The sequence below is a fragment of the Thalassophryne amazonica genome, chromosome 10, assembly GCF_902500255.1.
Source record: "Thalassophryne amazonica chromosome 10, fThaAma1.1, whole genome shotgun sequence".
Taxonomy (NCBI): domain Eukaryota; kingdom Metazoa; phylum Chordata; class Actinopteri; order Batrachoidiformes; family Batrachoididae; genus Thalassophryne; species Thalassophryne amazonica.
Window position 1 is genome coordinate 71,651,568 of NC_047112.1, and position 25,637 is coordinate 71,677,204.

General features: G+C 45.3%; 1 protein-coding gene and 1 long non-coding RNA gene across 2 annotated transcripts; one reads left to right on the plus strand and one right to left on the minus strand.

The window, feature by feature from the left end:
- Nucleotides 1-407: 407 nt before the first annotated feature.
- rxfp3.2b (relaxin family peptide receptor 3.2b) lies at nucleotides 408-1,693 on the minus strand. The gene has a single exon (XM_034180841.1). It carries the CDS (start codon nucleotides 1,634-1,636, stop codon nucleotides 452-454), a length of 1,185 nt encoding a protein of 394 aa, XP_034036732.1. The 5' UTR covers nucleotides 1,637-1,693; the 3' UTR covers nucleotides 408-451.
- Nucleotides 1,694-6,709: 5,016 nt separating this feature from the next.
- Nucleotides 6,710-8,472, plus strand: LOC117519545. The gene is made up of 2 exons (XR_004563339.1): nucleotides 6,710-6,746; nucleotides 8,310-8,472. It is a non-coding gene; the product is annotated as an uncharacterized LOC117519545 (long non-coding RNA).
- Nucleotides 8,473-25,637: the final 17,165 nt, after the last annotated feature.

Below are 25,637 nucleotides of genomic sequence, written 5' to 3' on the forward strand. Positions count from 1 at the left end.
TATTGGTATCAGCCACCCAAAAATCCATATCGGTCAGGGTCTAGTCTATATAAACAATAGCACATATTACTTTTTTATAGCTTATGTGGCAAATTTAAATTGTGGTTTATCTTAGACTTAGCTGAATTCATCTCAGACAAACATCTGAGTACTGTGACTATTTCAATGTCAATGATTTATACATATTCATGCCAAATTACCCAAACAGTGCAAGTGTTGTCTCTTTGAGAAACTGGGAGGTACAGTGAAGGAAAAACTGAGGTCTCAGAAGTAAAAAATAAAACATTTGCAGCGGAGTGAATGTTGGATAACAGTGAAAGTGGGGCACATCCCAATAAATAGTCCGTTATGATTGTGCTGTTTTCAAAAAGCCATAAGCACTGATTTGATTTTCTGTTCGTAAACAAGTCCAACTCAATTGCCTTATTATTTTCTGAATGATTTCTGTCTGTCAGACGTCCATTTGGACTAGCACTACAACAGGCGGAGCCTCAGCTACCTTTGCTTTGCGGCGCATCATACGAGTCAGGTTTCTGACTGACGGCGTGGCATGGAGGAGGAGGCTCTTCAGACCCAGCCGAAACTCCCGGCGGGTCAGACAGTAGAGCACAGGGTTGAGACAGCTGTTGGTGTGTGCCAAACACACAGTGACAGGGAACACGTAGGCCTGCGTGTTGTAGAATGCCTTGCTGAATGGCACAAGGTCAAACTTGATAAGCACTCCCCAGAGCGTCAGTGCCTGGTTGGGGATCCAGCAGAGAAAGAACGACAGAACCACAATGATTATCGATCTGGTAACTTTGGAGCGGCGGCTTTGCCGGCTGTGTTGGATCTCTGGGCCCGCCAGGCCTGCGATGCGCCTGCTGAGGATGATCCGCAACAACAACAGGTAACAAACAGTGATCACGATGAGAGGAATGAGGAAACCCAGCAGGACCTTTTGTAGCTGGTACAGACCCAAAAGTAGCTGTGGATCCCAGATGCCTGAGTCTGGGAAGCGCACCAGGCAAAGCTCCTCATCTGAAACTTGCGCGCTAGTGGAGTAGATGGCGTGAGGCAGCGCGGCCAGCAAAGAGAACGCCCAAATGCACAAACTGGTCCACTTGGCCTTGGCAGCTGCTGCCTGCCTGCTGTGCATCTTGAGGGCGGAGGCGATGGAGTAATAGCGTGCCATGCTCATAGCAGTGAGGAAGAACACGCTGGCATACATATTCATGGCAGTGACAGAGCTGATGATTTTGCACAACACTGGACCAAACGGCCAGCGGAAATCCAGAGCTGTGTCCACTGCCCAGAACGGCAAAGTCAGAACAAACTGCAGGTCCGTGACAGCCAGCCCCATCACAAAGCAGTTAATGGAAGACTGTTTCTGCCGGTAACGTGAGTGCAGCAGATACAGAGCCAGCGAGTTTCCCACCAGTCCCAGGGCACACACGATGGAGTAGACACACGCTATCATCATGCGCAAAACAAGACTGGAGTTGTCTCCTTGAAGCTCTACAATCGATTCCTTAGTGAGGAGCTGCAGCCAGCAGTGCAACAACAGGTTGCTGATGGAACTGTTGTCCTCCTGGAGGATCTGCTGCTCACATGGCTCCAGAGCCACAGTTTGACCTCCAGTCTCATTCAGCTCCATGGCTCAGCTCTCTTACTCACATTTCACCTGAAACACAAACAGAGAGAGACAGGGGCAAAAAGAAAGTGTGGTAGTAAGATTGCTGCTTCTGTTCATCCGTCAGAGCGTTACAGATGATGCTGTCGTCTGCCACGATTATCCTCTCTTCCTCTCCCTCCTCGCCTGCTCACAGCTCTGAAGCGCGCCACGTCCGTTTATAGGCTCCACATGAACGCGCAACGCCCAGTCCATGTTTTTTCTCTCATCAGCGGGATGAGTGGATCAGAGCGAATCCAGATAGTCCCCGTCACGTCACATCAAAGCGTGTTAGCGTGTCCTCCAGGAGTGAGGCTGGGTGTACTGTGAGGATCACGTCTGTGCCGTGCCGGGTTTAGGAGAAAGGCGTGCGTAAATTGTACAAAGGATGTGCGCACACACTTTCCTCTGTACATTAAAGGCTCTTTTTCATTCTGCACACCAGGGGGAGGGGGCATGCGGGAGGTGACAGATCGAGGATGCACAAATGTGCTGAAAATGAAGGTCAAAAGGTACTAGATCAGGGTGAAAAACCATCTACACATTTCGGCAGAATGGAGCTGCTGTGCGTAAGACCAGTGCATGAAGTTTTTACAAATCCCCTGAGGGTGGAATGTTTTAAAGGAAAATAAATGAGGTCAGGAGCAGCCCTCCAAAATTCTTGAAACCAAAATCTGCTGAAAGCAGCACATAAAAAATAACCACACACACACACAACCTGTCATCTTCTTTCTGTAAACCATTATCTATTTATTTATGTTTTTACATGGCGTTGATGCAGAAATATCCTGATCATGCACAATGATACCTAAAAACTAAAGGGGATCAAACCCAGCCATCTTTCATTTGGCTCTACTGAATCCCAAACAAAAGAGTAAATCTAACATGGTATAATTAGAATATTAATAATAATAATAATAATAATATAAACAATCATAATAATATTGTTGTGTTCTCACACACACACACACACACACACACACACCACACACACACACACACACACACACACACACACACACACACACACACACACACACACACACACACACACACACACACACCAGTCTCATGTTTTTTCATGCTCCTGTCACAAAATGATATAAATTTTTGAGACAGGTTTTTTTAAACTCACTATTACTACCCCTACTCCAACCCTAACCTTAACCACCTCGACCCCCACCCCCGCTTCACTTTAATTTCGTGCAGCTGTCACAGAATGTATTAGAATAAATTTGTGCTCCCTGACAAACATTTGCACTTTTCGTGACAATATCGCAAACCAATAGATTAATGTATATTTGTGCTGCTGAATCACAACATGCTGTGAGACAGGGTTACACATAGACCTGTAACACACACACAAATACCTACATACAATACATACATACATACATATATACATACATATATCATATATACATATATATATAATATATACATACATACATAATATATATACATAATATATATACATATATAATATATATATATATATATATTATATATTACATATACTATATATATATAATACATATATAATATATATATAGATATACATATACATATATATATATATATACATATTATATATATATACATATACTATATATATACATATATATAGATACTATATATATATATATATTCTATATATATATATATATATATATATATATATATTAATATATATATATATATATATATATATATATATCTATATATATATATTCACATCATGAAGTTTACAAGAAAGCATGTGATAATTACTTGCTTGATGTGTTAATAAAGTGTTAAATTTGACTGTTTGTCCAAACATTTGCGTGTGAAAACAGTTTAGGCAGCTGAGGAATCTGATAAAAATTGGCCTCATGCAAAATCCACTAGTACTACAGATTGTCCTAAATGCGAGAACATCTGCATTCATAAATTTTCTCACATATTGAGTTTTTTTTTTTTTGTAGATAAACACAGAATCGACCAAGTGGTCCAAATGAGTTGGGCAGTTAGTCTGCTGTCATCCAATCACACATTTCATAAAGTGATTGAATATTTCATTACTTTTAAGCAATTTAATCTGAAAATCCCAGATAAATTACATCATTATTATGTTGCCATTATGGCCTCTGTGTGCATGCGTGCGTGTTGGCTTCGATCATGGAGAAACTGGGAGAGCTGACATTTGCTGTTTGGTATGCTATGTATTTTGGGTAAAGGAGGAATGCCGGCAAACAGAACATTGATTGGACTATATTTTTTAGAGCAACTACGGATATTAGCTAACAACACTGAAAACGGATGTTGATAATTACATTCTGGGACCCACACAGTGTTCCAGCAGGTGGCGGTAAATCATCTATATATTAAAAGTGAGAGCGACATCTGTGTCCGCGCGCGTGCATGCCGTGCATGATTTTATTGAGTAAGTCAATGTAAGTACATCTGTATACTATAATATTACCATATAACTAGATAATATTAAATATAATATTATATTATATTATGACCGGGACTAGAAGAGAGAGCATATTTCACCCATACTTGCGCCTCTCCTTCATTGGCTTCCTGTTAATTCTAGAATATAATTTACAATTTCTCTTCTTTCCCTTATAAGGTTTTGAATAATTCAGGTTCCCATCTTATCTTAGGGACCTCATAGTACCATATCACCCCAATAGAGCGCTTCGCTCTCAGACTGCAGGCTTACTTGTAGTTCCTAGGGATTTTAAGAGTAGAATGGGAGTCAGCTTTCAGGCTCCTCTCCTGATGGAACCAGCTCCCAATTCGGATCAGGGAGACAGACACCCTCTCTACTTTTAAGATTAGGCTTAAAACTTTCCTTTTTGCCTAAAGCTTATAGTTAGGGCTGGATCAGGTGACCCTGAACCCTCCCTAATCATGGCTGCTATAGACTTAGACTGCTGGGGGGTTCCCATGATGCACTGAGTGTTTCTTTCTCTTTTTTGCTCTGTATGCCACCACTCTGCATTAATCATTAGTGATTGATCTCTGCTCCCCCTCCACAGCATGTCTTTTTCCTGATTCTCTCCCCTCAGCCCCAACCAGTCCCAGCAGAAGACTGCCCCTCCCTGAGCCTGGTTCTGCTGGAGGTTTCTTCCTGTTAAAAGGAGTTTTCCTTCCCACTGTCGCCAAGTGCTTGCTCATAGGGGGTCGTTTTGACCGTTGGGGTTTTTCTGTGATTATTGTATGGCTTTTGCCTTGCAATATAAAGCACCTTGGGGCAACTGTTGTTGTGATTTGGCGCGATATAAATAAAATTGATTTGATTTGATTTGATAAATATGTTAAAAATACATGAATGACAAGAAAGTGAAAACACTTGCTGTATTTCCATTGCGGTTCATTTAAAAATCAAATGACAAAATAGAAGTAATAATAACATAAAATAATAATAACAATAATAATAATAATAACAACAATAATAGTGTGTATATAATAACAAGAACCTAAACAATTTATAAATACATTAAGACCGTAAATTAACATGAAAAAATTTTACATAATTAACAGGAACTGAAAGGCTTAAGTTAATCTTCTAAGAACTGTTGAGGTCTGAAGCCCCCGTCACACATAGCAAGAATGTGCAGGAACCAGGCCGACAAGGCAAATATGGTCATAATCTGGATGCAGTCGGGGAGGGAATATCAAGCATAATTTATTAGCACCCTCAAAAAATGTCCAGATACCTATTTCATAAACACTACCCAATTCTAGAGGCCGTGGATCCCCACAGACAACATGCTTGTTTCACTCTTCAAGTTGAAATGTAGGATAATTTCTAAATGTATTCATGTTGCCAATCATACTGTTAATTTAACAGAGGTGTCAAGTAACGGAGTACAAATACTTCGTTACTGTACTTAAGTACACCTTTTTAGGTATCTATACTTTACTCCATTACTTATTTTTCTGCCTACTTTCTGACTTCTACTCATTACATTTTCACACAAGTATCTGTACTTTCTATTACTTACATTTTTAAAACAAACAGCCTCGTTACTCTTGGCTTCAGTTTAATGTTTATATATATATATATATATATATATATATATATTTTACGTCATGTGCGCCATCCAATACAGATCAGTGGCGCCATCCACACCTAGTGAGAACGAGTGTAATTGGATGAATCGTATAACGCAAACACTCACTTGGTTTAGGCTATTCGTCAAATTTGTGCTGCTGACACAAAAGGAATTGTCAGAAGCAAAGCAAGCTGGTGTTCTACAAGCTGCAAACGTGAAGTGTATGTCACGCCACAATGTCGGATTCAGAAAAAGATGTCGATCTGTCTGACAAGGTCGGACACAGGCGAGAGCGTATCGGGAGATGGAGACGGAGACCAACAAGACCTTACCTCATCCTTGGCCCTATCTCAAAGGAATTTTTCGAAATAGTCGGGAGCACAAAATGACTCGTGGAAATGCAGTGCAAACTCTGCACACCAAGACCCACGTTATTTTGCGCGTTCAATAACTCTCCTCCAATTTGGAAAAAACATGTAGAGGTAAGTAAGCTTATTCTTTGTTACTACCGAACTGTGATAACTGATATATTTTGCTGCAGCTGGCTAGCATAGGGACATGCCAAGACATGCCCGGGTAGCAGCTGAACAATTGCCGAAGGCGCTAGCCTTGCCTCTCTGATGTTTTCGGAATAAGCTGCCCCCAATCTCTAAAGTGTGAGCTACTACACTCTTGTAAGCTTTTAGACCGTCTAATATCTGGTTTATTTTCCCATGTTTATGTAATCGTGTGCCTTCAGCGTTTTTTCACTGTCTTCAGTTGTGTTGGTTGGTTGTGTGTCCTGGGCAATTGAATTAACAATTTCATAGCCTTCCTTCGTGTCACTTTCTTTTGTATAGACCAAGATTGCTTGAATTCAATATGACCTGTCCAAATATCTTCATCACCTAATTTAGGACCATGTTTAATTGGCTATTCACCGAGCCGGGCTCGTCCATTAGCTTAGCGCAGGCTATTCACCAAGCCTATCCCCGGCTTGTTGAATATAGCCACTTCGTTGTTTTTTTACCCCGGGCAATTGTGTCAAAGTGGTGAATTGTGTGAGATGGGTGGCCACTGGGTATCGAGAACTGGTTCCTTTCGGGTATTGTTAAGAAATGATTCGATCCACTGACATCAATAAGCTTTGTGCTTAACGATTCTGTTATTATCGGTCCTTCAGAGTGGCTGTTGTGTTGGGGCGTGTATTAGGAAAATGATAATTTCTCTACATTGATTACAGACCTGCAGCGGGTCTGTAATTTTAAAATTTCTGCCAGCACCGGCTTTGCTTTGAACCGTGAACCAAATCGAAGTAGTGGTTCACAGATTGAAGCAATGCTTCGATCTATTGCTTCGATTATTCTTTCTTTCTTTCGCTAATTTCCCCGCTAAAACCCCAAAGAGCATTCGTGAGTATTATTTACCTTTTCTATGTTAACACCGAACCTGTTATGGTCTTCTGAAACAGTTGATAGATGTATTTATAACTTAAAAGCGGGACGCGATGCTAACGCGTTAGCATGTCTATGGCATTTCAATGTTTAAAACTTAGCATTAAGCAATTGCAGCTTCTCATCACGTTCGGGTGCATTTGTTTTCAAATTTCAAAATTGTTAATATTTCTTAAATGTATTTTTGTTTATATATTAATAATCTAATGATATTATATATAATTTTAGAGAAAGGCAAAAAAGAAACCTGAATAGGAACACAACAGAAAATATAAAGGCAACTAACAATGAACATAAATAAATAAATAAATAAATACATACATACATACATACATACATACATACATAAATAAGTGTTTCCTGTGAACACCTAGTGACTCTCACACCTCCAGTTCATCCCTGTCTCATTTAATGACAGTTTGTTTCGGTCTCAAACCATATTTTAATGTGTTAATTTCTTCAGTGATTTCCTCCACGAACTTTCTGCCAAACTAGAAAACTGCTGCATCCGAGTAAGAGCAGAATACTACTGGAATGAATTTGAATAAGGAAAGTTGTGTTTTTCTTGTTTTTTTTTTGTTTGTTTGTTTTTTTTTTAGTTTTTTTTTTTTCCTTCACTAAATGGATGCTGCACGCACTGCAGTTTATTGTCTGGAATAGTCCCAGACTGCATTTCAGAGCGTCTAGAATTGAAACATTTTCGTGCAGGTGGTGTCGGGGGGGTAATTTTGGGTTTCAGCTTTTTGTTTTTCACCACCTTCATCCCTGAATATGTCAATCGTGATTCATTTTTGTGTGGATTAAAGTTACTAACTGGGACTCCTGTCTTGTTGGAGAAAGAAACGAGAATCGTCGTCCATTCTGTTCACACAGCTCCAAATGCTGAACAGCTCTCTGCTGAGTCAAGTTAGAAACGATCAGAATCTAGTCTGAATTAATAACTTCAAAGGGAACACCGTTTTGTTATTTTTATTTATGTCCAGAGATCAAGGATACAGTGACCAATTTCATATTTATTTACTTTAAGACTCAATGAAATACATAGAAAAACTGTAAAGCCTACTTTTAGTACAAAATTCACAAGAGGTATCGATAAGGGAATCAATAAGGAATCGGCTCGATAAGCAGAATCGATAATGGCATCGATATCGATAAAATCTTATCAATACCCATCCCTAGTGGCCACTTACTGTATAAGTAGAGGAAATGTGGCTGAACAAATCTGTAACGATGTTAACAGTGCCCTCTTAATGAACTAATGATTAAATGTTTTGTTGCATATTTTGCAGAGAAAACACAGAAATCATCTGGAGAGATACAAAGTCCTCACTTCAACGGCCCCAACAAAGAAAGGCAGACGGAGCACCACCACAGCAAGGCCCAGCAACCAAACAAGCCAGATTATGGGGCAGCAGGCCAGTGTCCCAGGCCAGTGTCGATAAAAAATCCTTAACTTTATTGTGCAAGGTCTACATGCAACTAATACAGTGGAACAGCAGGGGTTTATAGATCTCATACAGCATCTCCAGCCCAATGTAAATGTCATGTCCCACAACACTGTAGTCAACAAAATTCAGAAAGCCTCTCTTGAAATGAGAAACAATCTGAAAGCAGCAATGAGTGAAATTGACTTCATTGGCACTACAATGGATTGCTGGACAGCATACAGGCGTGGATTTCTTGGCGTAACAGCACATTGGTTAGACCCTCAGAGTATGACCAGACGGTGCGCTGCCCTAGCCTGTAAACAGCTGAATGGGCCACACACCTTCTCTGCCCTTGCCAGTGCATTGAACGAAGTTCACTGTGAATTCAACATCCGAGACAAAATCACACGCACCACGACTGACAATGGGTCCAACTTCATAAAAGCTTTTAAGCTATATGGGCAAACTGATGAAAACAACAACCCAGGTCCTAGTGTCGAGAGTGCTGAAGCCGAAGATGACAATGGTGATGGGAATGATGAAGAACAGGAGAGTGAGGGCATGGAGTTCGTCGAGGCTGGAGCGATACTTGACGAGGATGACTGCCTGGAATACCAACTACCCAGACACCATCGCTGTGCTTGCCACCTTCTTAATTTGGTGTCAGCTGTTGATGTTGAGGAGGCCAATGTCAACAGCGCCTACAAGCGGGTTTCACGCTCAGCTTTTTCAAAGTGTTGGGGACTTTGGAACAAAAGCGCAAGATCTACCACATGCAGCAGAAGTCATCGAAAAGAACTGCAAACTGCAGTTATTGAGGCCAAATGCAACAAGATGGAATTCCCTGTCCTTGGCGGTGGAGAGGATCATCAGAATTACAAGGGAGCAGGGAGAAGGGGCCATCACAGCTGTATGCAGCGCACTGAAGATAGCCATGTATGTACCGGACACTTTTTATTTTTTGTATTATTTCAATCAATATTAACTGAAAAGATATAAAATACATATTAATGTATTTCCTCTATTTACAGTATATTTTTACTAACCCCTTGTGCAGGTGATTTGCAATATTTGTTAGTTATTTAATTGAAGGTGTTGTTTTCTGTTCTTTCTTTGTTGATTCAATAGGTTCACACCTGTTGAGCTTGCATTCCTGGCCGAATACATGAAGACCATGGCCCCGGTGGTGAAGGCCCTGGATGTCCTGCAGGGTGATACGAATGTGCAGATGGGCTGGTTGGTGCCAACGATCACAATACTCAAGAATAAGCTCCAAAACCTCCGCCTTGTCACCAAGTTCTGTAGGCCTTTAATTGATGCTCTACTAAAAGGCCTTGAGAAGCGTTTCGAACACGTCCTCACAGAACCAGAGCTGATCGCTGCTGCAATTCTCGTGCCCAAATTCAAGACCAGCTGGACAAATGACGACTACACCCTGAGACTCGGTAAGTGCTGCTTTTATTATAATACAGGTGGGGTTTTTTGCTACGAAGTACATTCATGGCTGAAACTGTTGGCACCCTTCAGGATTATTTATTTATTTTTGAACATAATTTTGAAGTTTTTTGAATAACCAAATCAGGCTTTTTTTTTATTATCCAACGCAGCTGAAATACAGTCATTTTCCTCATTCATTCATGGCACCCTTCACAACAAGTGTCCTTTAGCAGCGCGATAAAAGGATAAAAGGACACGTTATAGGTCATCAGATGTCATCTGTGGTAGCATTCAGGGAAATACTGTATCAGTCGATATCTAATTGACGGTAGACTATACATTCTATTGGTTTCCATGGCCAGTGTGAATTTCCCTCAAATGCCAACCAGTCAAGGAGGGTGCCAACTGTTTCAGCTCTAACACAAGCATGTGCTGGTGTATTTGTTTGTAACCCATATACAGTTAATCATTATGCAATTTTTCACTGTTGTAATTTCAGTGTTTTTTGTCTTTTCCCCATATTCATTAGGCCTTGACTACATCAAAAGTCACTTGAAGGACCAAGCTGAGGACAATCAAGCTGAGAGCTGCCTTCTTCTCTCTTCAGAGGAGGGACTTCTTTTCTTCAATCAAACAGCCCAGTTCCCAAGAAAAGGCCAAACAGCTGGAGACTTACCTTGGCTCCCCAGGTGATACAATGGAAGCACTTAAGACTTTTCCACCTATCTGCAACCTTTCCTTGAGGCTTAACACTGCACTCCCAGCCTCAGCTGCATGTGAGAGACTGTTTAGTGTAGCGGGACTGATCTTCTGTCCAAAAAGGGCACGTATTGATCACAAGAACTTTGAGAATCAGCTTCTTTTGAGGCTCAACAAAGCATTCTGGTAGTCTTATTGGGTATGCTGTCTTGCTTTTGCTAGGCACACACCCTCATACACAGTTCTTGAGTCTCCAGTTTCTGAACGGTTCTATGGACCTCATCATTACATTGATGCATATCAATAGCACACACACACACACACACACACACCCTCTCAAAGGTGTTGCTAAAAGGTGAGGATAAAGGATGTGTAATTCATTTCTAAAGCCCTGTGCTGCTGTGAGGGCTCAACAGCAGACACACTAGGATGCAATTAAGAGGAATACGAGGTCTGTTAGTAAAGTATCCGATCTTTTATTTTTTTTCAAAAACCATATGGATTTGAATCACGTGTGACCATTGCTCACACAAAGCCTGCTCACAGACGAATGGCGCAACCGACAGGCGTGAAAAAACTCACGCATGCGCACGAAGGTTCAAGCTTGGCTGATGCAATCACACGTGATTCAAATCCATATGGTTTTGAAAAAAATAAAAAGGTCCTATACTTTTCTAACAGACCTCGTACGTTTAATGCACCTCAACTAGCTGGGGACTTGGCTTCCATTGTGTGATCTTTTTTTTCTCAGAAGTTACCAACAGACCTGACATACCCTGAGAACAAAATCTTATGAAGCAGTCAGGAACAATTCATTACTGAGGGTACATGTGATGCCATTTAGGATTTTGCATGTATGAGGGGTTTTTTTAAGTTTCAATTTTGGTCTTGATCGTCAGTTATGACAACGGGAAAACGTGTTTTATGCAGTAGGATTTGAACTTTTTTTTTGAGGGGACTAACATACTCTTAGTGTACGTGGTGTGTCCATAAAGTAATGGTCCTTTTATTTTTTTAAAACTATATGGATTTCATTCATATGTTTTTACGCCAGACGTGCTTGAACCCTCGTGCGCATGTGTGAGTTTTTCCATGCCTGTCGGTGACGTCATTCGCCTGTGAGCACTCCTTGTGGAAGGAGTGGTCCCGCCCCCTCGTCGGATTTTCATTGTCTGGAAATGGCGGAATGAAAATAACTTTTTTCCATCAGAATTTTTTCAGAAGCTGTTAGAGACTGGCACCTGGAAACCATTCGAAAAAGTTGTCTGGCTTTTGGTGAAATTTTACAGGCTTCACAGAGAATAAGGACTTTAATACAGCTTTAAGGACCCCTTTAAGGACGGTCGGTGCGCCGCGCTCCGAGCTGCGACGTCGCGGCACAAACCACTGGATCATTTCTAAGCTGATGGCTCTGTGGATATGAGACTGTCGTGTGCTCTTTCTCTGGTTATCACAAGAGCTGGACATCAGCCATTTTCCGGCAGATTTCACTTTTAACAAGAGATATTGTCATGGAAAGCCGTGCGGAGGCTTCGCGCGTCACGACCAAACAAAGGAACCAGACAAAGGAACACCTCCATTTCGGAGTGTTAGAGGACAAGTTTGGACATGCCTATCTCGGCTTTCAGTGCTTACCAGTCGAGTGAGTATAAGAGAACTTGTGGAGAGCTGGACATGTCCAAACTTGTCCTCTAACACTCCGAAACGGAGGTGTTCCTTTGTCTCACTTCATCAGCGAATCGGTCGTGAGCCATCAGCTTAGAAATGATCCAGTGGTTTGTGCCGCGACGTCGCAGCTCGGAGCGCGGCGCACCAACCATCCTTAAAGGGGTCCTTAAAGCTGTAGTTAAAGTCCTTATTCTCTGTGAAGCCCGTAAAATTTTCAACCAAAAGCCAGATAACTTTTCGAATGGTTTCCAGGTGCCAGTCTCTAACAGCTTCTGAAAAAATTCTGATGGAAAAAAGTCTTTTTCATTCCGCCATTTCCAGACAATGAAAATCCGACGAGGGGGCGGGACCACTCCTTTCACAAGGCATGCTCACAGGCGAATGACGTCACCGACAGGCGTGGAAAAACTCACGCATGCGCACGAGGGTTCAAGCATGTCTGACGTGAAAACATATGAATGAAATCCATATAGTTTTTGAAAAAAATAAAAAGGACCGTTACTTTATGGACACACCACGTAGATGCAAAATTGTTGCACTCTCCTACTCCATGCCATTTTTCAGACCGTTTTAGGTGCTCTTAAGGGATTTGTATGTAGTGATAAAGAGCTCATTTTCATTTCAGTTTTGGTCTTGACTGTCAGCTATGACAAAGGGGGGAACGTGCGTGTGTGTATATTTTTTTTCTTTGAATTTTTCAGGCAGTTAAGATTTTAACTTTTTTTTTTTTTGATGGGACGAACATGAATACCTCACGACGTACTCCTGTGTGTGCAGAATGTAACGCCCCTCTCCCCACACACAACTTGGGCTACATAGAATGTCTTTCAACAAAGGTACAGTTTACCTTGTTACTTCAAGGTATTTGATGGAACTCACACATTTATATTCTGGCAGTTGTGCAGCAGGCTTGAATACCTCTTGAATACTACCTCTGTTTGGATGTGTAATTGAATTCCAATAAAGGTTGAGAAAGAACATGCTCCTCGAGTGACTGTCTTTGACAGTAATGGGTTTATGATTATGTTGTGTCTTGGGCCACGAATACCACGAATCAGTTTTTAAATTAAGCTTTCAATTCATATAGTGGCATCTACCTTTTTTTTTTTTTTTTTTTTTTTTTTAAGGTTACTTTATACTTTTATACTTTAAGTAGGTTTTGGAGCACATACTTTTTCACTTTTACTTGAGTAAAGAGGTCAAGTTGATACTTCAACTTTACCAGAGTGTTTTTAAACTGCAGTATCTATACTTCTACTTAAGTAACAATGTGTGTACTTTTGACACCACTGTAATTTAACAACGATAAGATAAAATGTTCCATTAAGATGTTAAAGCTTTTATGGCATGTAATATTTAATTTACTTCAGTGATGAAGACTTAAGGCACCTTGACACTTTCATGCATTTAACCCCTGCACTGCCACACAATTCATCATGCCAGTGCAACCCGCTGTGTTCCGCTGGACTCTGCACTTTGTGCCTTTGGATGCTGTGTTATATAAAATAATTATTTTGTAGAAGATTTGTTGTGTGGGCCGCCTGAAGAGGAGGTACTGCTGGCCCACCACCACCAGAGGGCGCCCTGCTTGAAGTGCGGGCTTCAAGCCGAGAGGGCGTCGGAGCAACAGAGAGTGACAGCTGTCACTCGTCAACAGCACCAGCTGTCACTCATTTCTACCATCACCATAAAGCCGGATTGCAACTCCACCTCCCCGCTGAGAAATCAGCTACCACTCAGGTAACCTTCTCTGCGGTAATTATTGTTGTAGCTAAACATTGTTCTGTGTGCAGCTGTGTTCCTGTGGACTCAGTCTGAAGCTGGATTGGCGGATAGTGGGAGTGCAACGTTTTTTGCCTCTCACTCCTTCCACGGAAGAGACCGACAGGAGCTGCACGGGTGAAACTGTTTCTGGAGGTGGAGGTTCTCCCTCCCGGAGGAACTGAGTACGGAGAGATTATTGGGTGTGTATCCACACACCCACCATTAACTGTTTCTGTTTCTGCCAGCAGTACCAGGTCTGACAGCTGGAGACGGTGGCCACCTGGGACCCAGGACTTGGCGGCTCCAGTGTTCTTCAGATCCGTTGGCGGTGGAAGCCGTGTGGGATCCGGCTCTTCTCTGGACAGACGTCTTCTATCCTCGAGCCTGCCCACATGTCACCTTGTGTATGATTGACTGTACTCCTCAACTGCAATTGTCTGTATTCCGTTGTGCAATTCACAACATTAAATTGTTACTTTTTGGCTTAATCCATTGTCCGTTCATTACCGCCCCCTGTTGTGGGTCCGTGTCACTACACTTTCACACCAGGATTTCTCGGCCAGCGTCATGGATCCCGAGGGGCGTCAACCATCGCTTGAACAGCCAATGGAAGAACAAGGTGAGGAGGCGTGTTAGGTGAGCTGCAGCACATCATAACTGCTTTCACTGCTCGCTTGGACTTGGTAATTCTCAATCGGAGGATGGAGGCTCTCACCGCCCAGGTGGAAGCACGTGCACAGGGCGCCGCTGCAGCACCTCCTCCTGCTGACTGAATGCCAGACACAGACATTCCTGTGGTCATTCAACGAACCCCCCCTCCTTCCCCTGAAGCATACTTAAGCCCTCCGGAGCCGTACGGAGGTTGTGTCGAGACGTGCTCAGACTTCTTAATGCAGTGTTCGCTCGTCTTTTCACAGCGTCCCGTCATGTACGCGTCAGACGCTAGCCGGGTGGCTTATGTTTTAAATCTGCTTCGAGGAGAGGCACGCGCCTGGGCTACGGCGCTCTGGGAGCAGAATTCACGGCTCCTAATGACATATACTGGGTTTGTGAGGGAGTTCAGACAGGTGTTTGACCACCCTCATAGAGGCGAGACCGCTTCAAGCGTGCTGCTGTCGATAAGACAGGGGTGCCGGAGCGCAGCTAAGTATGCAGTTGACTTCTGCATCGCGGCAGCGCGAGCCGGCTGGAATGCTGTTGCGCTCCGTGCCGCCTTCGTAAATGGACTGTCTCTGGTCAGGAGCACCTGGTGGCGAAGGACGAGCCACGGGATTTAGATGGGCTTATCGACCTGGTAATACGGTTAGACAACCAATTAACAGAACACCGACGGGAGCAAGAGGAAGGGCATGGTCAGGCACAAGCCGTCCCTCTTCCTCCCGGGTCCGAAAGGGAGCCGTCTTCCCCACGCTCCACAGCCAGGGTACTCCACATGACGACAGCTACCCCTGCTGCCGTTGTTACGGAAATGAGTAGGACCAAAATGAGATCAGATCAGAGACAAAGGAGGCTGGTCCGTGGGGAGTGCTTTTTCTGCAGCTCAACCGCCCCAAACGGTCAAAACAGCAGCATTCGTCCTTAGAGACTGGGCTAAGGGTGGGTCATAATACTCACGCGGGGAAACCCCGACGATTTGCATGCATCCCAGTTACGATCCTGAGTGGGGATCTAACCCTTCACGCCCCAGCACTGGTGGACACGGGGTCAGAGGGGAATCTGCTGGATAGCAGATGGGCAAAGGAGGTTGGGCTCCCTCTAGTGGCCTTACCGTCACCATTGTCGGTACGGGCACTAGATGGCACCCTTCTTCCACTAATCACACATCAGACACAGCCAGTGACAATGGTTGTGTCTGGAAATCACATGGAGGAGATTGTGTTTTATGTAACACCTTCTACCTCCCGAGTGATTTTGGGTTTTCCATGGGTGTTAAAACACAATCCCCGGATTGATTGGCCGTTTGGGGTTGTGACGCAGTGGAGCGAAACCTGCCACCGGGAGTGTTTAGGATCCTCGGTTCCACCCGGTGTGACAGCTAAGGAGGAGGTTTTAGTCCCCCCCAATCTGGTGGCGGTGCCAGCCGAGTACCATGACCTTGCTGACGTCTTCAGTAAAGATCTTGCACTCACGCTGCCCCCGCACCTTCCGTACGATTGTGCCATTGATTTGATACCGGGCACTGAGTACCCGTCCAGCAGGCTGTACAACCTCTCACGTCCAGAACACGAATCAATGGAGACCTACATCCGGGACTCGTTAGCTGCCGGGTTGATCCGGAACTCCACCTCCCCGATGGGTGCTGGTTTCTTTTTTGTGGGCAAAAAAGACGGCGGACTCAGTCCATGTATTGACTACAGAGGGCTGAACGAGATCACGGTTCGCAAACCGATACCTGTTACTTCTGTTGGATTCAGTGTTCACGCCCTTGCATGGAGCCCAAATTTTCACTAAACTGGATCTTAGGAATGCTTATCACCTGGTTCGGATCCGGGAGGGAGACGAGTGGAAGACGGCATTTAACACCCCGTTAGGTCACTTTGAGTACCTGGTCATGCCATTCGGCCTCACCAATGTGCCCGCGACGTTCCAAGCGTTGGTTAATGACGTCTTGCGGGACTTCCTGCATCGGTTTGTCTTCATATATCTGGACGATATACTCATCTTTTCTCCGGATCCTGAGACCCATGTCAAGCATGTACGTCAGGTCCTGCAGTGGTTGTTGGAGAACTGGCTGTTCATGACAGGCCAGAAGTGTGAGTTCCACCGCTCTTCGTTGTCCTTCCTGGGGTTCATAATCTCCTCCAACTCTGTCACCCCTGATCCGGCCAAGGTTGCGGCGGTGAGAGATTGGCCCCATCCAACAAGCCGTAGGAAACTGCAACAGTTCCTCGGCTTTGCAAATTTCTACATGAGGTTCATTAAGGGCTACAGTCAGGTAGTTAGCCCCTTGACAGCCCTGACCTCCACTAAAGTCCCCTTCACCTGGTCGGATCGGTGCAAAGCCGCGTTTAGGGAGTTGAAACGCCGGTTCTCGACTGCACCAGTCCTGGTGCAGCCTGATCCAAACCGGTTCTCGACTGCACCAGTCCTGGTGCAGCCTGATCCAAATTGCCAGTTTATTGTTGAAGTGGATGTCTTTGACTCAGGGATAGGAGCCGTGCTGTCCCAGAGCAGGGAGTCTGATAAGGTTCTCCATCCTTGTGCCTACTTTTCCCGCAGGTTGACCCCGGCTGAAAGGAACTATGACGTTGGCAATCGGGAACTTCTGGCGGTGAAAGAGGCTCTCGAGGAGTGGAGACACCTGTTGGAAGGAGCGACGGTACCATTCACAGTTTTCACGGACCATCGGAACCTGGAGTACATCCGGACCGCCAAGTGTCTGAACCCCAGGCAAGCCCGCTGGTCACTGTTCTTCGGGCGTTTTGACTTCCAGATCACATATCGCCCCGGGACTAAGAATCAACAATCTGACGCCCTGTCCCGGGTGCACGAAGAGGAAGCCAAGGCCAAGTTGTCAGACCCAACGGAGACCATCATCCCCGAGTCCACTGTCGTGGCCACCCTCACCTGGGACGTGGAGAAGACCGTCCGGGAGGCCCTGGCACGGAACCCGGACCCGGGGACCGGCCCGAAGGACAGATTGTACATCCCACCAGAGGCCAGAGCTGCAGTTTTGGACTTCTGTCATGGTTCCAAGCTCTCCTGCCACCCGCGGGTGCGAAGAACCGTGGCAGTGGTCCGGCAGTGCTTCTGGTGGGCGTCTTTGGAAGCCGATGTCCGGGACTACATCCAGGCCTGTACCACCTGTGCCAGGGGCAAGGCAGACCATCATAAGACCCAAGGTCTCCTCCAGCCTTTACCGGTGCCTCATCGCCCCTGGTCCCACATCGGCCTGGACTTCATCGCGGGCCTCTCGCCGTCCCAGGGCATGACCACCATCTTCACGATTTTTATTTATTTATTCAATGTTTTACCAGGTAAGTCAATTGAGAACACTTTCTCATTTACAATGACGACCTGGACAAGAGGCAACACAACAGTAGGAGAGAATAACAGATTCACAATCTCCACATACAACAGTGAAAAACATACAGTAAAACAACTGCAGAAACAACAACAATAAAACAGAAAATGTTAAGAATTAAGATATACAATATTAAAAACATGTGCAATGGTCCTGTAAAATGTTAGAAATTGAGTTTTTAAAAGTAGATAGAGGTAAAACCAAACTAAGCTTTAGAGACTGTTGTAAGTTATTCCAGTCACTTGCTGCAGAAAACTGGAAAGAGGAGCGACCAAAGACTGTGCGAACTTTTGGGACCACCAGACTGATGTAAGTGCTGGAGCGGAGAGCGCGACTAGAAGTGTGGATGTTTAATAAAGAGCTCAAATAGGACGGAGCCAAGCCAATCAAACATTTGTAAATACGCAATAGCCAATGGATTTGTCTACGTGTGTGGAGAGAGGGCCACTTCACCATTGAGTACAAGTCACAGTGGTGCATGGTGAAAGGTGCACCTGTAACAAAGCGTATGGCAGCATGATATACAACATCAAGTTTGTGGAGCAGAGTCTTTGATGCCATTCTGTAAACTAAGTCTCCATAATCAAGGATGGGGAGAACTGTAGTTTTTACCAAAAGCTCTCTTATTGGGCGAGTGAAAGTGTTTTTGTGGCGGTATAAAAAGCCAATTCTCGCCTTTGCTTTGGTGAGCAGATTAATGATGTGGGTTTCAAAAACTAGAGAGTTATCAAGCCATACACCTAGATACTTATAGCGTGAGACAGTCTGAATTTCTGATCCGTCCAGGGATACAATTTTACCTGGACTCTCAGGGAGCGGGAGGTTTCTGTTAAAGAACATACATTTGGTTTTTCTTGTATTTAATGTAAGTCGAAGCTCAGAAAAGGCATGTTGAAGTGAAATGAAGCTGTCTTGGAGCAAAGACAGACTAGTGTTGAAACAGGGACTATGCGCATACAGGATAGTGTCATCTGCATACAAATGCATTTGACACTGACCTGCAGCATATGTGATATTATTTATGTAAATATTGAACAGGGTGGGGCCTAGGATGGATCCTTGAGGCAGGCCTTTGTGAAGAGGTAGGGGTTCTGAGAGGAGCCCTTCAACTCTCATCGCCTGCATACGCCCAGAGCAAAAGCTTTTAAACCATGTAATGGAGTTGTCTGAAAAACCTGTCTCCCGTAGCCTATCCATCAAGATGTTTAAGTCCACAGAATCAAAAGCTTTGGCTAAGTCAACAAACATAGCCACACAGTACTCCTTATTGTCAACAGCATTAGTGATATCATTGAGGACCTTCAATGAGGCAGTCAGACAGCTGTGCCTGGCTCTAAACCCAGACTGCAATGGGTTATAGATTTGGTAAGACTCCAGGTAATTTATCAGCTGTAAGTTGACAATTTTTTCAAAGATTTTCGAAAGACAGGGCAAGATGGAAATTGGCCTGAAGCAGTTCATGTCACTGTTGTCTCCTCCTTTAAATAGAGTGACCGCAGCAGATTTCCAATCTTTTGGAAAAACCCCAGTGTGTAAGGAAAGACTGAATAGTCTACAGATGGGGGCTGCTAAAATGTGAGCTGCAACTTTCAAAAAGAAAGGGTCTAGTGAATCGAGTCCGGCAGATTTGGAAGTGTCCAGTCTCAGCAGTTCATTGAGCACTTCAGATTCCAGGATGGGATGGATAGAGAAGACAGGTCTGTCAGGGGCTGATTGGGGTTGTTTCACAGGGGTTGTGGCCTGAGATAAAATGTCTGTATGGCCAACCTGAGCAAAATGTTTATTAAAATAGTCCATAATTTTTGCCTTATCAGTGATAACCACACCATCAGCTTTGATCATGATTGGCAGACAGGGACTTATTTTCTTATTTTCCATAGACTTAATTGAACTCCAAAATTTTTTTTAGGGTCAGCACTACTAGCGAGTAATTGCTCTTTTGTTTTCGGACAGCTCTATAGGTTTGCCAATCTGATTGTTTATTAGAGAATTTAGCTTTCTGCCAAAGATGATGTTTCTGACAGATGAGCTCAGCTAAATCTGGTCTAAACCAAGGACTATATCGATTTTTTACTCTTATTTTTCTTAGGGGAACATGTTTGTTTAAAATTGAAGTGAACAAACTTTTGAAACGTGACCAGGCAACTTCAACATCAGGGATAAAATCAATGCTGCGCCAAATAACTTGGGATAGATCATGTAGGAAGGGCTGCTTGTCAAAATGTTTTGTTAGCCGTTTGAATATAATCAGAGGTGGGGTTTGTGGAGTAATGCTCTTGCAAACACAGGCTATGATACAGTGATCACTTAGACTTTGACAGAATACACATGAGACATATTTATCAGGTCTGTTAGTAAGTATAACATCAATCAGTGTCCCAGTGTTCATAGACCTGGAGTTATACCTGGCGGGGCTTGACACAATCTGGGACAAGCCAAGTGCATCTAATTGTAACTGCACTGATGGTAGAGGGTTAAGCATGTCCCAGTTCAGGTCCCCAAGCAAAATGAATTCTGAAGTAACATAAGGAGCAATGAGCTCACTGATAGCAGGGAGAGCAAAGGCAGGTGCTGAAGGTGGTCTGTAGCAACCAGCAACAATGATAGAGAAGTTTGTAGATGACCAACTCAAATTGCTTTGCAACAGATTTAGATGTTAACACTGAGCAGTGTAAATTTGCCTTGGAATAAATGGCTACTCCACCCCCCTTGGAACTTCTGTCCTGGCGAAATATATTACATCCAGGGATGGCGACTACAGAATCAGGGGTGGATTTTTTGAGCCAGGTCTCAGAGATAACCAGAACATCAGGGTTTGAAGTGTGGACATAAGCAGTCAACTCAGCCATTTTTGGGATCAGGCTGCGGGTGTTTAGATGTAAAACACCTAGGTGCTTTCTAGTGCAGAAGGAGTCAAAAGTTAATTGATGTTCACTGGGGGGTCTGAATGTAGGGACATTAGTCAGCAAACTGTGATCAGGACCTGGATTAGGTTGAATGTTTCCTGAAATAAGCAGCAGAAGGGCAATGAGGCACCTCTGCTTGAACAGTCTGTAAGTGACATCCACCTTGGTCTGATGTCCAGCAGAGAGGTGGAGTGGTGATAAAATGCACTCCTTCAAAACCAGAATACTTATGTGTGGAAGCAGAGTTGGGGAGTCATAGCTGATTGGAGGCGGTGTGGGTGACAATGATGCCGGATCCCAATCAGCTGGACGCGTCCCCCTGGCAGGCAACATAGGCGCAGCACCAAGCACGCTGCAGTAGGGGGAACGCTCAAACAGACTGTCAGTAAACACAGCAGGGCGAGACGCACAGGAAAAAACAGCCCCATAGTCCGCGAAGGATCTGCTGGTCCCGCTGCGTGTTGACTCCGGATCCGCCTCATGATAAAATCCAGCCCGTGATTTTTCCACTATGAGGAGCCAGCTGAGCGGTGATGCGGTGAGCCGCTGACAGCAGGTGGAGAGCAGCTAGCAGCAGGGCAAGCAGGCCGAGGTGGAGGACAGCTAGCAGCAGGGCAGGCAAGCCCAGGTGGACAGCAGTTAGCAGGCAGGCCCAGGTGGAGAGCAGCTAGCAGCAGGGCGGGCAGCTAGAAAGCTGCCTAGCTAGCCAGGTAGAGTCAGCAATTATGGTAGGGAAATTGCAGTCACGAAATAGCAGACAGCCAAAGTGTGGAACAGTTAGCAGGCAAGCCCAGGTGTAGAGCAGCTTGCAGCAGAGCAGGCAGGCCCAGGTGGACAGCAGTTAGCAGGCAGGCCCAGGTGGAGAGCAGCTAGCAGCAGGGCAGGCAGGCCCAGGTGGAGAGCAGCTAGCAGCAGGGCATACAGGCCCAGGTGTAAAGCGGCTAGCAGCCAGGCCCAGGTGGACAGCAGTTAGCAGCCAGGCCCAGGTGGAGAATAGCTAGCAGGCAGGCCCAGGTGGAGATAGCTAGCAGGAGGCCCAGGTGGAGAAAAGCTACCAGGCAGGCCCAGGTGGAGAGCAGCTAGCAGGTAGGCCCAGGTGGAGAGCAGCTAGCAGGCAGGCCCAGGTGGACAGCAGCTAGCAGGCAGGCCCAGGTGGAGACAGCAGCTAGCAGGCAGGCCCAGGTGGAGAATAGCTTAGCAGCAGGCCCAGGTGGAGAATAGCTTAGCAGGCAGACCCAGGGTGGAGAATAGCTAGCAGGCAGGCCCAGGTGGACAGCAGCTAGCAGGCAGGCCCAGGTGGAGAGCAGCTAGCAGCAGGCCCAGGTGGAGAGCAGTTAGCAGGCAGGCCCAGGTGGAGAGCAGTTAGCAGGCAGGCCCAGGTGGACAGCAGCTAGCAGGCAGGCCCAGGTGGACAGCAGTTAGCAGGCAGGCCCAGGTGGACAGCAGCTAGCAGGCAGGCCCAGGTGGAGAGCAGCTAGCAGGCAGGCCCAGGTGGACAGCAGCTAGCAGGCAGGCCCAGGTGGAGAGCAGTTAGCAGGCAGGCCCAGGTGGACAGCAGCTAGCAGGCTAGTAACACATCTCCATTGTCCATTTAAAGTCCAGAATGTTTTAAAACTGAATATTAAAAACCCTCAAAAAGGTTTGGATTTTGCAGCTTAAAAGACACTATTTTGCAGCCTAAAATCACATAACAGCACATTAAAACAAGATATACTTCTCAGAGCAGCACAGCACTCTGGTCACCTGCCACCATCTTGGAATCAAGTATGTAGTACGATAGTGGAACCAGTTCTCCAAGGCGGCCCACTTCGGGCCCTCCCGAAGCTCCACGACGGCCCAGGAGACTGCAGACCTCCTGGTCCCCACGTTGTGCGTCTGCATGGTATCCCTAACGACATCGTCTCTGATCGTGGTCCTCTGTTCTCCTCTCAAGTCTGGAGGAGTTTCTGCAGGAACTGGGGGGCCACCGTGAGTCTCTCGTCCGGGTACCATCCTCAGACGAACGGACAGGCAGAGGCGGGCGAACCAGGACGTGGAGCAGGCCCTCCGCTGCGTGACTCTCTGCGCACCCAGACGGCCTGGAGCCACCATCTGGCCTGGATCGAGTATGCCCACAATAGCCAAGTCTCGTCTGCCACCGGCCTCTCCCCGTTTGAGGTGTGTTGGGGTAACCGCCCCCATTGTTCCGCTCGTGGAGGGAGAGGTCGGGTGCCCTCGGTCCAGGCCCACCTCAGAAGGTTGCCGTCGGGTGTGGCGTACCGCCCGTTCAGCCCTGCTCAACGCCTGGACGAGGGCCAAGGCCCATGCGACCGCCAGCGTTTCTCCGGCCCCTGCATACCAGCCCAGGCAGGAGGTTGGCTATCAACCAAGGACATCCCTCTTCAGGTGGAGTCCCAAAAACCTTCATCCTGTTTTCCATGTGTCACGCCTCAAGCCCTACCACACTTCTCCACTCTGCACCCCCGGACCTGCGCCGCCTCCTGCCCGGATCATCGATGGGAGCCGGCATGGACCGTGCGTCAGCTCCTGGACGTCCATCGGAAGGGTCGGGGGTTCCATTACCTGGTGACTGGGAGGGGTACGGACCTGAGGAACGCTCCTGGGTGAAGAGGAGCTTCATCCTGGACCCGGCCCTTCCTGGCTGATTTCTACAACCCGACACCCTGACAAGCCTGGTCGGGCGCCAGGAGTCACCCGTTGAAGGGGGGGTCCTGTTGTGTGGGCCGCTGGAAGAGGAGGTACTGCTGGCCCACCAGCCACCAGAGGGCGCCCTGCTTGAAGTGCGGGCTTCAAGCACGAGAGGGCGTCGGAGCAACAGAGAGTGACAGCTGTCACTCGTCAACAGCACCAGCTGTTTACTCATTCTACCATCACCATAAAAGCCGAATTGCAACTCCACCTCCCCGCCGAGAAATCAGCTACCACTCAGGTAACCTTCTCTGCGGTAATTATTGTTGTAACTAAACATTGTTCTGTGTGCAGCCGTGTTCCTGTGGACTCAGTCTGAAGCTGGATTGGTGGATTGTATCCACACACCCACCATTAACTGTTTCTGTTTCTGCCAGCAGTACCAGGTCTGACAGCTGGAGACGGTGGCCACCTGGGACCCAGGACTTGGCGGCTCCAGTGTTCTTCAGATCCGTTGGCGGTGGAAGCCGTGTGGGATCCGGCTCTTCTCTGAACAGACGTCTTCTATCCTCGAGCCTGCCCACACGTCACCTTGTGTATGATTGACTGTACTCCTCAACTGCATTTGTCTGTATTCCGTTGTGCAATTCACAACATTAAATTGTTACTTTTTGGCTTAATCCATTGTCCGTTCATTACCGCTCCCTGTTGTGGGTCCGTGTCACTACACTTTCACAACAAGATTAATCGTTTGGAGAACGTTGGGCTGACTTTGAAACCACCTCTAATCACTCAGGAATTTTCTATAGCTGTTACTGTTCTTGTGCGCTTCATCACATGGTGAACGCATTTGGAATCATCTTGAAGATAACTACTTGTAATATTTACATTGTAATAGCTTGGTAAAACAGTTGCATTTTCATTCCTTCCTATGAGTAGCTGTAAAATTATGTTGATTATAGATTTAACATCCTGCCATAATCGCTCAGATGAGCTGCACTGTGATGCGCTGCGCTGATGTAGTAACTCGCACTGACACAAATTGTTTGCGCAATGTTCACATGTAAAATTAATGTACGTCAGACATTTTGAACATTTCAAAATTTTCTTTGCACACTTGCATGCAGCCATGCACAGTTTACAACTAGATTACTGTCTGGCACAGCAGATTGCATGCCAGACGGATCAAATTCGTGCAAGTGTCAAGGTACTTTTACCCATGATCCTCTCCCGCCACAGATCACCTTGATATGGTCACACTTTTTTTAAAAATCTGTTGTAATGTTGAATCATTCCTTGTTTATTTCTGCAATGGATTGTGACCCTTGATGGGATGAAACAGTTGATAGTGGGATGTAAAGTTTATCGGGAGGGCAACGATCCAGTCACTAATCTCAATGTTGTGATTGGCCCCATCTGACATGTATGGGCCAGGTGTACAGACTTATTCTGTATTTTTGGTATTATGGGAAATCAATCTTCCCTTAAATGTCTGCTGATTTACATACAGGTGGAATTCAGGGGGTTTACAGATGTAAATTTATACAAGTCTCTGGACACATGACCGTTTGATAAATCTGATATATTCATATAAGCCTATAGTACAATAAAAAAAAATTAAAAAAGAGAAACTTCAGAGAAATTTATGAAAATGTTTTTGCAGGGGGCCCATTGTATTTGATTGGTTTTGTTTTATTCAGCAGTGGGTCAGCTTAACAGAATAATTTTTGAAAAATACAAACCTTTTCCACAAAAAAAAAAAAAGATTTTTTCCCCTGATCATTTAATCAAAACAACCTAATCAATGAGCTAACATTAAGATTTTAAAGTAAAAAATATAAACGCACATGGGCGGTGCCAGGGGGCGCTAGAGCTCCCCTGTATTTGTCATTGTGCCCCCATAGCACCCCTAAGAAAATAATTCCTTATTTATTATTTTAATTTAAGGCCTTGT